Raw genomic sequence first — 17286 nt, forward strand, 5'->3', positions numbered from 1 at the left:
GATCTGATCATGCTATATAAATATAATAATAATACACAAGAATCTACCTAAAGGTTTTTATTAGAAGAGGCATCTGTAGCCAATGAAATTAAGACAATTAGAAGTTTACAATCTGGACTGATATATAGGTCAGACTGCACTGAAACCATCTCCTTCTCTGTAATTTAGTGCATATCGCTAAACCCTGAAGCCATGTCTCATTTGTCATTGCAAAAGAAGACCTAGAAATAGTAATGGCCTTTTATTTGCATTTGTGAAATTTATCAACATAAGCTGTGCCCATTGGTTACCATTTTAAAAACGTGTTATATGTGAAGGTATCACTTGGAATCCCATACTGTCAGATTTTAACAAAGATAAACTTAAGTTTCATGTCAAACTTGACTCACTCTGAAAATAACAAGACAGAAAATATTGCTCTTTCTTTACCACAACCTACCCCTTTAGAATTACGTTAATAAACCCAATGGGTGGGTGGATCAAAGAGGACCAACACAAGAGGTGGAGAAAGCAAAATAAGTCTGATTGCAGTCCCTAGGTAACAGATGACCATGTGTCTCTGCTCTGCACCAACCATCTAAATAACAAAGTCCATACCAATGGTTTTCTGTCTCCAACATCCTGGAATACTAACAGTCAAGCTGTGAGTTTAAGTTATCAGTGTAACGTTTCTCTAACATAATATACAGAACAACCAGACTGTCTAGTAGTCAACAGTCTTCAAGACACATACATGCAAGTTAACACATGCATACTGTACTAACCTACGTAATCACTTTAAGCTTCATATAAGTGGATCTACAGCAACAACTCCGCTGCTGGCTTTTCAGGAAACCAGTTCTCCTCTGCCAGTAAGCAGTGCTCTCGATCTCTCATCCTTAAGTTCACCCATGACATCTGGAGAGTGCACAAAATTGCGGAGTTCTTAATCAAAGCTGCATGCACTAGGAAGGCTCCAGGCGAAGGCTTCAAAAAAACATTTGGGAACAGCCAGAACATAGTATAGATGTTTCAGGCAGATAGACAGTGTCCTTTTAATTTGTACAATGAAGACCATCTACTCAGGGGCTCTATTTCACACTTGCCTTCTCAACACCTTCAAAGGACCGTTACTGATAGCGAAGCATTAACACCGATCATAAACGCCTCTATTGACTGAGGCACATTCCTGGGCACCTGGAGTCTTTCCACCATCGTGCCCGTGCTCGTGCTCAAGAAACTATCCGCTGACCCAGCCACGCTTTCCAACTGCAGACCCATCTCCCTCAAAACATATCAAGCAAAGTTCTTAGAAAAACTAATCAACCAACACCTCACCGACCAACCTCAGCAACCACCAGCTCTTTGATGTCACACAGTCCAGATTCAGGCACAACCAAAGTACAGAAAAAGCACTAATTGCCGCTGCAGAAGACACCCACATGATCCTTGATAGAGGAGACACAAAGGTCCAAAATTTTCCTGGACACCTTTGCAGCATTTGACAAGGAGTCACACCCAATCAGGCTCCTGCACAAGATTGCTATCCAAAAGCCTCTTCTCTGCTGCATCTGCTCCTTCATAATGGATAAAGAATAAGCTCTCAGACAAGCACCTTACTCCACAGAAGAATGCAAACTCATCTGCAGAGCACCTTAAAGTTCATTGCTCAGCCCCAACTTCTCAGCACGCTGAACTCGGACCCACATCTACATCCAGAACTGATGCTAGAAACCTCAGAATAATCACCAACGACAAACTGGAGATGACCACACAAGTCCATGTTGTTACTGCATCCTGATTCAACTACCTGAAACACTGAGGAAGATCTTCAAATGGCTCTCAAGCAACAGCAGAAAAGCTGTAACTCACGCCTCTATCATCAGCAAGCTGGACTATGGTAGCACCCTCCATGCCGGGATCACAAAACAACTCACTAGAAGACTACAAACCATCCAAAACACAGCAGCCAGACTCACCTTCAACCTCCCAAACAGAATTTACATAACACACCTCAAGGAGCTCCTGTGACTGCCGATACACAAACATGCTCAATTCAGATTCCTCGCACATACATTCAAGGCACCATACAACTCAGGCCCCACCTACCTCAACAGTCAAATCTCCTTCAACCAACCAAAGACTCCACTGCACTCCTAATTACACACATACACAGAAATACATTAGGACGATGGGTGTTCTGCATCACTCCTAATGCAGGGAACGTTCTACTGCACGCAAAAACCTCCTTCTCTCTTCTTGAATGGCACAAGAAGCTAAAGACCTGGTATTTCAAATAGCCATCCTACCATAGGAAGGACTAGGCACACAACTGCTTAGCACCAGCATACCCTCGCAGGTGATGAGCTTTACAAATACACAAATAAATCAATATATATTTCTTGTTGTGCTCATCCAAACAGTAAAATTAAAGTAAACAATAAATGAAAGAGTAAGTAGAAATGATCAACTCTAGTAGAAACTTCAAAAAACATTTTTTATAGAAACATTTAGTGTGAGGTAAGTAATCTACTTCACAGGTTTTCCCGATTTTACATTGCTTCAGAGTTCACTATTTTTTCACTGCAGGGGACAGGAAACTTATAACGAACTGTTAAACAGATGCGAGGCCCACATGTGCTGTAAAAACAGTATACTTGTCTCCTCAGCGCAGCACATACCACTGTAGGTTAAGGCTATTATTGAGGGTTCAAACAGTAACAACTTAATCAGTTAAGTCAGTAGTATTTTTGAGACTGAACAGTCAAATATAAGAGCCAGATATAAAATTCCCAAAATTCATCCCTAATCAGACAGCTCATACAACACGTGTACAAACAGTGGCACTCAAACAAGCTGTTCCTTTAATAACGAAAGAAATGCCACACTGTCTCTTACAGCCTGGGGTTGGAATAAACTACAATATAAGAGTGAGTTTTGTTACGTTGGTTTATGATGTACTGTAGCTGAATGTTTAGTTCCCGCTAACGGTATGTGAAAATCAAGGAAAGCTATCATGGTTATACTAGAAGTCACATGCACAGGACTTTCTGGATCCTGAAAAGAGATGCACACAATTATTCCCCGACTCTGCATCTCGTGTGCCAGAATAACTGGCGTCATTGTAAGTGTATAGGTATGATTACCAAACACTTACAATGTGTATCCAAGCCTTACTTTTGTGCACACTGGCATCAAGTAAAACAACTACTCTTTGCAGTTTGTCATCGTACAGATGCTCTTACACCATTTTTCTGATAATCATGTTGGGCCAGGGAGACTGGAATTACCATTTGAGCAGACAAATTTAGTTCTTCCACACAGCCATTAACAGATATAATTCCTTTAAGTCTTCTATCCGGTATCATTTTCTATGAGCGGGGCACCTGAATACCCTGCTTTTTTAGAGCCATATTTCACCATATTTCAACAACCTGTTCTATTCCTTTGGAGACTCCCTGCAGTACAACTAATGGATCATTTTAGAATGGGTTGCAAAAATGATTCCAAATATGTATAATAATACATAGCATTACTCCCTCGCGGAAGGCATACATCCAGCTACGACCCACAAAGCAGTAGTGACCTCGCTTCTCAAATCAGGTAGACCTCCCACACAAATATCATACTATAGGCCCCTGTCAATATTAAATAATTAATATAAACTCCTTAGTAAAGTTTTAGCGTGTAGACTGCTCCCACTACTGCTGCGGCTGCTCCACATGTACCAATGTGGCTTCGTCCCCCGTCGGGGTACATCCTTGAATATCCACCGATTATTTCAGTTAATGGACAAGTCGAAGCACAAATACCCATACGCTGGCTGCATCTTCTTAGACATGCGGCAGGCATTCAATACCCTCAGCTGGCAGTATCTGTTGGCATCTCTAGAAGCTTTTGGAATTCCTCCTGAATATATCCTGTGGGTAAGGCTCCTGTACACAGCCTTGACTGCCAGGGCCAAGACAGTGGGGCATATATCTGCTTCTTGCCCCCTATACCGTGGAACTAGACAGGGCTGCCCTCTGTCCCCACTCGTTTATATTGGCATTGGAGCTGCTGGCACAGCACCTCCGCTGCAGTGTCGTGGAGTGGGGAGTTGCGCTCAACTCCAATACACATGCTTGCTCTTTGTATGCGGTTGATATGATACTATATTACAGAGATCTGCAGCAGTTCACGGAAAAGGCGGCGCAGATTTTTTGCCACTTTGCGCTTTTCTCTGGGCTCCGAATAAATCCTGATAAGTCATATGCGTATTCATTCCAGAGCACCTGGTCGGAGCCTGCGATTCCATTTGAGCTCATGACCATTGTGATGGCCCAGTCTCCTTTCGCTATCTTGGTATTCGTGTATACCGGAATCCTGATTTTGTGCAATTGCATGGTTTGTCAGAGACTTTTTTTTTTTAATCATATGTTCGCACTTATTGGGCACCACAGGGTACTGAACCGGTAACACATGAAACACTCCAGGCTCTCCACACAATGGGGCATGGTAGACATCTTAAAAGATGGATATATCGTGAGATCCGGGAACAGCTCCACATATCACTGGACATGTTGAAGACCGTGTGGGTAACTGATAGAGGCAGAGACATTACAAAAAGGAATGGTCTTTTCTATTACAATATGCCAAGAAAGTATCTTATAACACTCAGTTTAAGTTGATCCAGTTTTACCTCTTTCACGCCACAGACTCTATATAATCTACCACACTACAACGACGCACTGTCCTCAGTGCCACACAGTTGATGCCGACCTTATCCATATGATTTGGTCATGTCCGTCCCTCACACAGTACTGGACTGCAATAGGAGCCACTCTGACTGAGACCATGGATGAATAAGTAGAATGGTCACCTGCTTATTTCCTCCTGGGACTGTATCCTAGGAAACGTGCCTCTAAGGTATATAACCGCTTCATGGACTTAGCTCTGCTTTTGGAAAAGCGTCAGTTGACGTGGCACTGTAAATCCCCCCCCCCCCCATGCCCCATCTCTCCTCTCATGGAAGGAGGAGGTGTCACTCTGGAGCCAGGCTGAAAGTGCTGCCCTCAGAATAGAGAAGAGCATAGAGGTCCGAGGAGGAAACCAATATCTCTTGAGTGTGATTCACTGGTGGAAGCGCTTAGGACACAGATTGAGTCGTAGGGTTGATTGTGTTATGGCAAATAGCGCCCCTTGTGAGGTGCTGGGGCGAGTCTGCGTTACACACCTGTGGCTTCCACATATTTTGTCCTATAGGTTCCATACATGCCTCTTCTTCACTGATGGCTGGCTGGATTGATATGTTTTTAGAGTGAATATATTATTCGGTCCCCCACAAAAGGAATGGTATTCCCAAGGAGCATATTAACAGAACCATCCCCTGTGTCTTAACTCGTGCTAATGGACGGAATCTGGGTAGGGTGCGAGTGGGCGGGATGAGGGACTGTTGTTCAACACCACTGTTACATACTATAAGAGTGTTCGCTCACAATTGTAGTCTTATTACATGGAATGTATATTCAACTACGACCTATATGTGATGTTACTTGATTACTACACTATATGATGGAACAGTTAATAATGAAAACTAATAAAACTTTGTTTAAAAAATAAAATAAAATACATAGCATTACTCTTTAGCTCCCGTAAAGTGAAAGCAAAAACCACCTTCTGGATGAATATCCTTTTCTTCAAACCTTAAGAACCTGCTTGGTGGACAGTGGTCCTCCTGAACCTGGTATGAGTGGTTAGTTATTTGATCCCAGACTAATTCAATGTCCCTTATAGATCTTTTATATGTAAATTGTAATTTTATGTCAGATGAGGTTTCAAAAACCTGTTTTACAGTTTCTCTGTTTTATTTCCGAGTGTTTTCCCTGAGACACACACACTAGGCTTTGTCCTCGGCTCTTAAAAACAAATTACAATGTACATACAGGCAAGGGAACATGTCAATCTTTCATACCTGCAGGTGAAGATGTCCTTAATTTTTTTAACACAGACTAGGATTGCAGCTTACATTAAAAGTGACAGGTACATGCTCCTGTATCCTACAAAATTGAAGGTTGTTGCTCAGTGGAAAGATTACTTCTTTGATAGCACAAGTGAGGTGTGGGAGTGGCTGGAGGTGTGAGAAGAGGTAATCCCACAAACTGGATGCAACCCCAAGAAACTCTGGTGGACAAGAGTGGGGGAAGGAACACAACATCGTGTCACGAACAGCGATGACTCCCATGCCGATCTGCTGGGACAACGGAGAGTCACAGTGCCTGAAGATGGAGCAATACAGCTCAGTGCAAGGGAGACTGTGCAAGAGGAGATCATGAATCGACAGCTGATGGCACAGGTGCTCTTGGCCCGCCTCAGACATTGTCCCAGACATGCTGATAGACTTTGAGGTGGTTGGTGGGGTTCAATGAGTGAGGAAGGAGACAACTGCAGCTACTCAAGATATTATGAAGTACATGCTGAACGAAAAGAAGGAGATAGGGGGGAAGTGGGGTGGTGGAAATGCAACTGGTGGCCACAGAAGCAGATGGGGTGAACACAGACAAAGCAGATACTGGTCATGGCCATGAATGGGGGAGTTCTACTCAAATGCGATAAAAACACTAACTAGTAATAAGCAAAATGACAGATTGGTCTTGAATTAGGATCTGGAGGACTAGAAGGCACTCCTGATTAACCTTCAGGAGGACTACTGACCGGGACACTGTGGGATTGTTTGAAATACCAATCTCAGTTGGACTGGTTGGGTAGCTGTGCGAGTCCTGGCACAGATAGAGGTGGGCATTGATGGTCCCTAGTTGAATTATCCTTGTCCCGGGGAGGGGGCAAGGCGTTTTGTTATGAAGTTATTGTTCATGTTATAAATATTGCAGCGGTTGGGAGCGGCTGTCGCAGGGAGGGGAGAAGCCTGGTCAGACATCACGAAAACATTATAGTGGAGCCCGATTTAAAAATTCTGACATGGAATGTCATGGGTTTGGGGACGTTCATTAAACGAGTCCAACCTTTCTTAAAAGACATCAAATGGCCATTAAAAGACATAAAATCTCCATAGCTGGGAGACTTGAACTGTATCCTAGACTCCGAACTGGACAGGATGCCCCCTAGAGTAGGCATTAAGCCCCTGACAGCAGTGTTGCAGGGGGTTATGCAAAACATGGGCCTCATGGACATATGGTGACACTTACAACCAACACAACGGACATACAATTGTTACTCCACCAAACACCACACATACAGTAGACTAGATAGGATCCTTATGGCAGGGTTTTCATGGGTGGAAGACATGACAGTAACACACTTGGCACGCTTCTTATCTGATCACTTGCCAGTGAGTTGGGTATTGCCATGGGGACAACCAGTCAGTGAGGGCAGGTCTTGGGCAATGTCACTTGACATACTGAAGGACCAAATCGGTAGGGATACTGTTTTAAAGGCACTGACGGTATATATGCCACACAACTGGGGTACCACAAACAGCAGGGCCAAAGTGCAGGATGCACGGAAGGCGATGTTAAGGGGCACGTGTATGGGCCTCAAATGTGGTGTGTGCAGGCAATTGGGACAATATAGACAGCGGTTACACAGGGAAGGTGATGAATCGGGACGACTGCTCACATGGATATTACGGAGAGAGAGCATCCACCCCCGGCGGTCACGCATCTGACATCAGCACTAGGGTCACTACTAGGGCAGGGATCTTGGGGGTGTTTTGACAACACCTATGCAGTGTGTACACAGTAGACTCCACTATAACACCACTTACCTACATACATTCCATTCCATTTCTGAAGGACGTGGGCCTCCCTTGACTGCCACGGTCAGCCATGGAAGAGTTAGACACTCCTATCATCTTAGAGTAGGGATCTTCAAAGTGGGGTGCTCATGGATCCTGGGGGGATTCCAGGCTCTGGCCGAAAGAAGCATTATGCATTGTATTGCATTTTTAAAAAGTTATAACTTAACAGCAATGTTTAAATAAGTCTAGACATGTTTAAACATTGCCATCTTAATAGAATTATTGGGAAAAATTCGGATGAGGCCCCGATTTTTATTTTTTCACTGGGGGGGAAGCATTAAAAAGTGTGAAAAACACTGCCTTACAGGAACTGAGAGTGGCGCGGGGTCAGCTCTTGCAGGCTAAGGCACTGGGAAGTGACAGGTTTCCCTGGAATTTTGGGAAGCCTTCTCAGCAACAATAACGCAGAACCTCCTGTAGGTATTTTGGGATGCATACAGAAATGGGTTCCTGCCCACTACAATGCAGGAAGGGGAAATATGCATGTTCCCGAAACCAGGGGATAATGCATCAGTTTGTCCGCCTATAGACCACTTACCATGATCAATGCAGAAATAAAAATACTCTGTAAACTGCTTGCTAATCAACTGGCACATCATGTGTCACAGCTGGGGCATGAGGACCAGGGCAGGTTCAGTCCAGGTCGGAATACAGGCAGGGATTTACGATATCTAACACACATTACACAAAGTTGAGTCCAGAGACATAGAAATGGCATAGGTATCAATAGACGTAGAAAAAGCGGACTGGGGCTATCTGCTTGAGGTACTAGAGTACATGGGTATAGGACCGCATTATCGGGTGTGGTTAAAATTATTATTTGCTAGTCCCATCGTTAGGGTGCGCATGGGTCGAACACGTTCGAAGGCCTGGCCTCTGGGATGCGGGATGATACAGGGATGTCCCCTTTCCCCACTCCTTATTTGCCCTCGCCATAGAGCTATTGGCAGTGTGGCCTTCGGGATTGGGGCATTCAGGTGGGTACCACTAGCCACATTGTTTCACTATAGACGGATGACACGTTATTTTATATTACCTCTCTGCAAGTGACAATGCTCAGGCTCTTCTAGCTTTTAGAGAAGTTTGGGGACGTATCAGGACTCCACTTTAACAGGAACAAATCTTTACTATTTCCATTACCACACCTAGTCGGTACACCGCCGGACCAACACCCACCATTGGGACTGCATTGGGAAAGGGCACACTTTAGTTCCCTAGGGATGTAAGTGGCCCATACTGAAAAGCAACTAGCCATATCTAACATTGGTGGGGGTGGATGGGTGGGTGTTTGTCTGTTGCAAAATATGCTCTGTCCTATCACCAAGCAGATCTTTAAACTACTAAACTCATTACTCATTCCTTTGCTCTGGGTAGGCCTCCGTAGTAAAGTAGTAGCAACCACAATGACTAGACTATATGAAGACGGCAGCCTGGGCAACTTAGCGGACTGAGAATCAAAGATCGTACCACAGGAACGCCTTGTGTCTGGGTTTGGTGACTATTTCTTGGAATTGATGGAGAAACCAAGTGTATGTACGGTCTGTATGACCTAGTTGATGTTCTTCCTGCACTAGTTCCTTCTTTGCTTTCACTAGTCAGTCGTCCAAGTATGGGTAGTCGTGTATTCCCTTTTGTCTGAGGTGTGCTGCCGCCAAAGATAAATATTGTTTCAACTCTTGTGGGGCTGATTTTATCCCAAATTGTAGTACTTTGAATTGGTAGTGTGCCTTACTCAATACAAACTTGAGGAATTGCATGTGTCATTTGTTTACTGGCAGAATAGACGTCCTTAGTTGCGCTGGTTGCCGTGCAGTCTCCTTTCCCTATTAGAGGATGACTTTCTGTAGCACTGTCATTTTGAATTTTACCATCTTTATGAACTTGTTTAGTAATCTCAGGTCCAGTATTGGTCTTATGCTTTTTTTCCTGGTACCAAAACAAGACAAGACTGAGTACACCCCTTTGAGTCTTTGGCTCTGGTGTACGATCTCTATAGCTTGTTTGCTTAATAGGTTGTCCACTGCCAGTGTGTAGTCGTGGTTGTCCCTCTACTCTTATCCTATTTGTTTTTGGTAGTTTTGTTGAAGGTAACTTTTTTTAAACTCTATGCAGTAGCCATATTTTATAATATTGACTATCCGTTAGTCATCTTCCATTCCTTCTGGAATCCTTCAATTCTTCCTCCTACTGTTAACTTATGTAGGAAGGCTCCTTGATGTAATAAGCTGGCATGTTCCCCCTGTTTCTGGGTGGGTCCTTGGACAAGCAGTGATAATTCTCCACCCTTGGACTTATTGCTTTGGAGGCAGCTGTGTCTCTGTCCCAGTCCAACATGCAGAGTAGCACTGGGAGAAATTGTTTTTTCTTCGGCTCGAGTAGTAGTATTTCAAGGAGAAAGCATGTGTTTGACTGCGCTTCTTCCAGCTGACTCCCATACGTCCTTGCAGCTCTCTGAATTTCTACAAAACAGACTTAGATGAATAAGATTCCACACCTTCATCTGGCGAATCCGTAAAGATGTTCTTCCAGTCACCCGCTGTTTCTCACATTTGGTTAAGATCTGTTGTTCTTCCAGTTCGAATAATTGATCTTCCACTTCTTCCTGCAGATTTGGGGCGATGGAGTTTTCCAGCTCTGGTTCCAGTACTTCAGCATGTTTCTTTAGTGGAATCACGTATCTCTGAGGGGAATCGTCACATTCCCTATTTTCCTTGATTAGGGCTTTGCTTTCAGCCTGGGGCGCTTCCTCCTGCTATACCCCAAGGTATTTTCTTTCGGCATCAAGTTCAGGTTCCTCTTTCTGTCGAAAATGTTGGCACCAAAGTTTGCTTGCTTTCTTCGGTGATGATACAGAGTAGTTTTTCAGTGCTGTTTTGAACTCTGTCTTCACAGACAGCATTGAATCGCTTTATGCCATCTCCCTCCCATGTCTGAGTGTCTCTCAAGACTGAAGCAGGTTTCAAGCATTTGCTTTCAGCGGTGTCCCTTTTCTTAGACCTGTGTGGCTCTTTGGGCTTCACCCTGCCCTCAGCATCAATGATTTTGATTGTATGACTTTTTTTTATTTTAGAGTCGGAAACCTTTGGCTTGGTTGTGTCCCAACCTTGTGGGTTTACCTCCTGTCTGGCCTCTTCTCTCAACGTCTTCTTCCAGCCCTTACGAGTGTTGCCCTTGATCAGTTCGAGATCCAGTTCTTCTTCTTCTTCCCCATTTCTAGATAGCCCAAGTTCCTTTAGGGACTTCTGTTTCCTCTGTAGTGACATCATCAAGTAGTGTGCCCACATTTGCTCCTGCCTTGCCCTGATGGTCTTGGGCAATAATTCTGAATCCTCCAAATTGTGGATGTTTAGGAGTCAGAGGAGATATGCATGCCTCGTTCATGTCTTTCTGGGCATAGTTATGGTAGCATTCGGGGCAAAACCTAAAGTGAATATGCTCCATGCTTCTTTCTCATCCTCTAACCACATTGTCTCAGTATGCGGGTCTTGTTACCTCAGTGTTTTTCTGTGGTTTTTCAGTGTTTTCTCAGTTCTTCCCCTTCCCTCTCAGTCATAGTTGGTTCTCTTTTCAAGACAGATTTTTCAGTGGAAAAATGCCTTCTCTGTGCAATTTGTTCATCCATGATTCTGGAGCTCTACCTCAGGCTTCCAGCCCAATAGCAAAAAAAAGAATCTTAAGGCAGTGGCTGTGTTGAGGGATTTCCATGACATATGCCACAGAAGGATGGTGGAGCTTAAGAAGAGAGACTATTCTACACCCAAACACTAGATGGTGGAATAATGCACAGCACGTGAATCCAGGGGATTCATGCTGCAAAACATGGCCTAAGAAAAAAAAAGTGCACCAACGCAGCCAGCGCTGATTGAGTCATTGCGTTTTTTTTTTGTTTTTAAATCTAGGCTGTTATGCAATATGTTTAAAAAAACGAGCAAGGGGGTGCAAGGCACAGAAAGGAGGTGCAGGGGAGGAGGGAATGAGTAGCAACAACAGGGAGGGAGAAGCAACACAGGGGAGGCACAGAAAGGGGGGTAGGAGCAGCAACAATGGGGGAGATGGCAACAAGAGGGAAGTGTAGGGGAGGGAGAAGCAATAAGATATTAGTGAAAGCAAGGGGTAATGGAGGGATCATCGGACAGGGTAGACAGCAACAAAAGGGTAGAGACAGGGTAGACCTCAACACTGAGAAGGGTGGGTGGGAGGGTAAATGAGCACCACACACAAAATGAGGGTGGAGGGGGTAAGAAGAAATAGTACCCCAATCACAATGCAAGTAGCGGATGGGCACTAATTAAGTTGAATCAATCTGTGCTTGATCCATGCTCCACAGAAAGTATAGAAAGTGAAGCTTGACATGCACTGGCAAATTAGGAGGCAGCCAAGAAGAGTGACAATGAAGCTAATGAACGGAAAGCAATGACCGTCTCCAAGCCCTTTATTGTAAACACTACCCCGGCAAGTGAGCTCAAGCAGCAAATCCGCTGTTGCAGGCTCTATCTAAAAACAAAACAATTCTAGCAATTTAGTTATTTACTTGTATTTTATGTCACAAAGTGGCAACTACAGCAAGCTAGCAATCACTTCCTAGAGTGTCTAATTTAGTTAGTGGATAAAGCCCAAATTTATTTTTATTTTACTTTTTTTTAGATTGGTAGCCCGTACTGACCTGAAATCTCTAAAACATGTTTATTTCCCAAAGGAGGTTTAACAAGAGGCATGAGGATTCTTCGAACAGTCCATTTCCATCCCCCAACTGTCCTCCTGTCTCAAATTATAGTGATGGGTGAGGTGAAGAGCGAGATGTCAGTTTCATTATAGAACTGTATATCAGCCTATCCATCCCTCATTAAATTAGATGAGCCAATGTCACAGATTTCAGTCTGTGACTCAGTCTATATAAAGTACCAGAAAAAGGCATGCACATAAATGTATGGACTGGCTAAGCTGTTTTACCCCAGATGATACAAAATGTTCAGTTTGTTGGTCAAGAAGGTACTACTAGTAGTAATATTGTGGGTTGCAGTTGCTCTGTGAAATCACTTCTGCTAAAGCTCACCATTAAATTAAAAAGTGGAAAAATTAAATTTAAGGGTCATACCTTGATGAAATTTGCATTGATGTAGTCCGACTCATGTGGAGCAGTTGTTAATGTTAGCTTAACCCGAGTGTGGTCAACTGTAGAAAATAAATTGATTTTACATTAGGAAAATAATTAGATTGTGGTCAACTATAGAAAATAAATTGATTACTTTACATTAGAAAATGGTTACAAATAAATAGTTTCTAAATCAATAAATAAAATCAGTAGGCTTGCCTGCTCCATCATTAGATTATCAGTTTTCCAATTCCTGTTGATTAATGTGCTATCCACACAAACACACTGAGCCAAAAAAGTGCTCAGCAAGGGGTGAAGGGGTGGAGAGGTGAAGGGAAAAAAAGTATGCCTTGAGAGATATGAAGTTAAAACATTTTGAAAATGCTTTATGCTTCATTTTTCCTAAAGCCAGTATTTTGAGACCTCTTAATTTAGTTGGCTCATCCTGGCCACTTATTACATTTGATTGAGTGTGCTTTCAAATCAAGACACAATATGCTTAAAAACTGAATTGCTAGGTGCATACTATTGTGCAAAGTATGTTGCATTCTCTAAATATTTTACACCCCAACCCCTTCCATTGGGCTTAAAACAACAAAACTACAGCTCTGGGAGCAATCAGGGCAGAATGCGTTTAGGATAGCTATAAAATGCTCAAGCAAAAACCTCAATGAAAATTTGATTCAGACCAGGAGAGTATCAGCATGAATTTTACAGTTACTTTTACATTTGGCAATCTGTACACTAACAATGATGGAAAGAGGTGAAAAACAGTGCTAGACTGGAAACTAAAATCATTCTGGCACAACCGTCCAAAACTGCTGGGAGTTGTGACTGCTATAGGGCTAATGTGGGCATGGTTGGGTCATGTCAGCCCATCCTCTTCAGAAAGCATCCAGCCAAGAAGAGAAATTGCCAATCAGGCACTAGAGTAAAGAGAAGAAAATGCATGTATACATACCAACATTTGTACATTCACAAAATGTGCTTACATTAAAAATAATCAAATATTTAACAAATTATATCCACCTTTACATTTATTGGTTCGTTACAGTCCTTCAAATAACCTCTGTCTATATCATGTGTTACTAAATCACATGGGGGGGGGGGGGGTGACAGCATGACAGTTAATCTCTCACTAAGCACACCATATTCAATTAAATGATTTAGTTATTAATTTGAAATAATGTGCACGATACATGCAAGATATTTTGACAAAGGATCACTGTATAAAAAAATAATGAGCAACAGAAAAAAGAATGTGTTCCCAGTGAAGGTGAAATTACAATTAAACATATCAAAATACATTTTGCAGGACGGCAAAAAAGAAAAACTCAATTAAAATCCAGAAACAATTCTAACAATGTACTCTGTAAAGACGAATATATACATACACACACACATATATACATACACACACCACAGCAAGAAAATTAATGAGGCCCCATAACACTTTATGACCTTAACAGCACTAACGTTAACAGTGTTTACATTTAGACATTTGTGTCTACAGTGCAAAGGCCACATTTGAGTTTATTACCACGGTACAGCAAAATCTGCATGGTAAAAAACACTGTGTACTGTCACTCAGATTGCTGCAACAATTAATTTACAAAGGAAAGCAACTCTCCTATTAGTCACGATGTCTCTTTAATGTGAATAACCACAGTTGCAAGTGTGTAGTTATAGTTACAATCTCTTTACCTATAAATTACAAATATTTTTTTTGGGTGTTTGATGAATGTTCACAAAACTTTCCAAAAGAAGTTCATCCACCTTATCACCTTCTTAAAACGTTTCAGCGTGATCAGTCAAATAGGGGCCCGAGAACAGGGATGGGGGCCAAAATGCAATTTCCGTAGGGGTTTTTGAACAGCACTGCGGCCAAAACGGCTGAACAAAATTACACCAGATTTGGCAGAAAGCCATATATCTGAAGGACAGAACAGGGCAAATTACCATCCTGCAGATTCTCTGTATCCAAACAGCAAAATTTGCAAAAATGGGAAGAGATGCTCAAGTGGCTGCTCTACATATCTCCTCTAGCGATACCTCTCTTGCCAAAGCAGAGGTAGAAGCATTATGTTGCTCTGGTAGCATGAGCATGAATACACTCAGATGGATGTTTATAGGACAGTAAATATATATTAATGCATAAAATATACACCTTGATAATTAGATAATCTCATTTTCTTAACTGTTCTTCTTTTTCTTTTACCAATGTACCCTACAAAAGGCCAGCCATCAACACAGAAGTCTTTTATTCTATCGACGTAAAAATGAATCACTTTATATATTTTTTTTTTTTAAGAATCCAGCCTTGGGAGGAAGTAGAATACTTGGTATTTAAGGGTGCACACCACATCCTTGGCAGTGACTGTCTTTCTCTTGGCGTGCTCTATGTAGGTGACAGTGTCCTGTGTCACATTCTCCAAGAAAACACCAATCACATCACAGATCTCCTCACAGATGAGGCCGGAGATGAACTACACTCCTCCACGATGTGCTAGGAGGAGCACAGCAGACTTGGTGTTGTTTCCCGAAGCTTCTTCCTGTGCCTTTTGTTATCCCCTTTGCAGAGACCCTTTTCTTCTTTGCAGCATGCAGACTTTGCCGTCTTGTGCTCAGAATTAAAAGGTTGTGGAGATGGAGAAAAATAGGGTTCCAACCTTAGGCAGAACAGCAATACTGGTCCATTTCACTGACTTGCCTGGAAAATTAGACATAAAAGCGGATGGACAGTCAGTTCCTGCAACTCACTGACGCCTCTCCTCTAAGTAATGGCCACTAAAATCAGTATTTTTGAAGTCAGCAACCTTATATGGCAACTATGTAAAGGTTCAAATGGAGAACCCATTAACAGTTAGGACTAAACCGAGATCCCACAAAGGCATGTGAAATGGAATAGGGAGATATTGGTTTGGCAGATCTTTTAAGAAACGTCAAATAGGCAATTTAAATAGGGATGGTTGGTCTGAAAGGCAGAGGAATACTAACAAGGCAGCCAAGTAAACGTTGACTGTTCTTACACACACAGCCCTTGTTGCACTAATAAAAGAGCAAAGTAAAGGTTTAGAATATCCAAGAGAAGTGCTCTTACAGAATCCACTGTTTTATCAGAAAACCAAGAGACAAACTTGTTCCACCTTCCAGAATACACTATTTTGGTAGGCACAACAAGTAGGTGAAAAAACAACTACCACGTCAGATAGCAACTGAAACAAAGCTAAATATCCCCCCACCAATCTCCAGTCATGGAAGTGTGGGATCTGAAGGTTGGGACGTAGATCCTGGCATTCTGACTGAGAAAGATGACAACGAGGGGGGCAAAGAGAGAGGGGCAGGAGATCTGCATATCATACCCTTCTTGACTAATCTGGGGTAAAGACTATTATTAGGCCCAGTCATGGAAAGTCTTCCTCGGAACCCGAGGAATCAAGGGTATTGAAGGAAATGTGTATCGAAGAGGAAAATTCCATTTCAGCTGGAAGGGATGCCACAAAGGCTCCTTGCAACTAATACTGGAGGCACAGAACAAGGCAAGTTCTCACGCTCCATTGGATGAAGATGTACTGAACCACCCTCTGATTGGACGCACCACTCATGTTCGGCAAAATGTTGCAGATTGAGGTGGTCGGCTGTGTTTTCTAGAGAAACCGATAGATAGTTTGTTTCCAGCCAAATACCACATTGTAATTATAATTGTAATTGTAATCGTATTTATATAGCGCTTAAGACCAGAGTCTCTCGATAGAGAAGGGAAGACCGCACCCCATTTTGTTTGCTCATATACTACACTGCGGGCGTATTGTCTGTCAAAATCTGACTAGACTGATAGCAAATGGTGGTGAGAAAAACAATTAGGGCTAGCTGTAGTGCTCTGAGTTCTAGAAGGTTAACATGAAGAAACTGATCTTCTGGAAACCAGATGTCTCGGACTTCCAGGTCAGCACCTCACCCTAGACTGGAGGTGCCCGTCACAACTGTTGTCACAGCCACCTCTCCAATTTCTTGGGTGCACTGGAGGGAGCCCACAGCCATCCTGAAAACTCTGTACAGACATAAACAAAGGAAACCGGGCCGCTCCCGGAAGAGAAAAATCAGGGAGTGATAACCACCCAGCCATCTGAGCCGAACCCCGAAAGGCAGGCAATGGATTGGGTTCAGTCTGCATGACTACATCAGATATGGAGGGATAGGAAGCAACTCTGGCTCCATAGAGAAATCTGGAGGAAAAGGAGACTTGGAAGAGTAGCCTATTTCTCCCCATGCCTTCTTTTTCTCTCATGTTTGTCTTTCTTGGAAGAGTTTAGTTGGAAAAGCATGTGATCTTGGACAAGGATGAGCTCTCCTGCTACCTTCTTTTGCACTGGCCATAAAGAGTTTTTGCCTCTCTCTCGCTGAGGGCCATGGGCTGTAT

At 42.9% G+C, this 17286-nt stretch overlaps 1 protein-coding gene across 4 annotated transcripts in view; it reads right to left on the minus strand.

Annotated features, from left to right (window-relative positions):
* The window catches only part of PTPN12 (protein tyrosine phosphatase non-receptor type 12), a 456323-nt gene that overhangs the window by 300877 nt on the left and 138160 nt on the right, over positions 1-17286 (minus strand). For all 4 annotated transcript variants that reach the window (XM_069229677.1, XM_069229676.1, XM_069229675.1 and 1 more), the window contains exon 3: positions 12870-12946. In XM_069229677.1, the coding sequence (XP_069085778.1) occupies positions 12870-12946 (77 nt within the window). The remainder of the gene's footprint in view (positions 1-12869; positions 12947-17286) is intronic.

This window comes from Pleurodeles waltl, chromosome 4_1 (genome assembly GCF_031143425.1).
Source record: "Pleurodeles waltl isolate 20211129_DDA chromosome 4_1, aPleWal1.hap1.20221129, whole genome shotgun sequence".
Classification (NCBI taxonomy): domain Eukaryota; kingdom Metazoa; phylum Chordata; class Amphibia; order Caudata; family Salamandridae; genus Pleurodeles; species Pleurodeles waltl.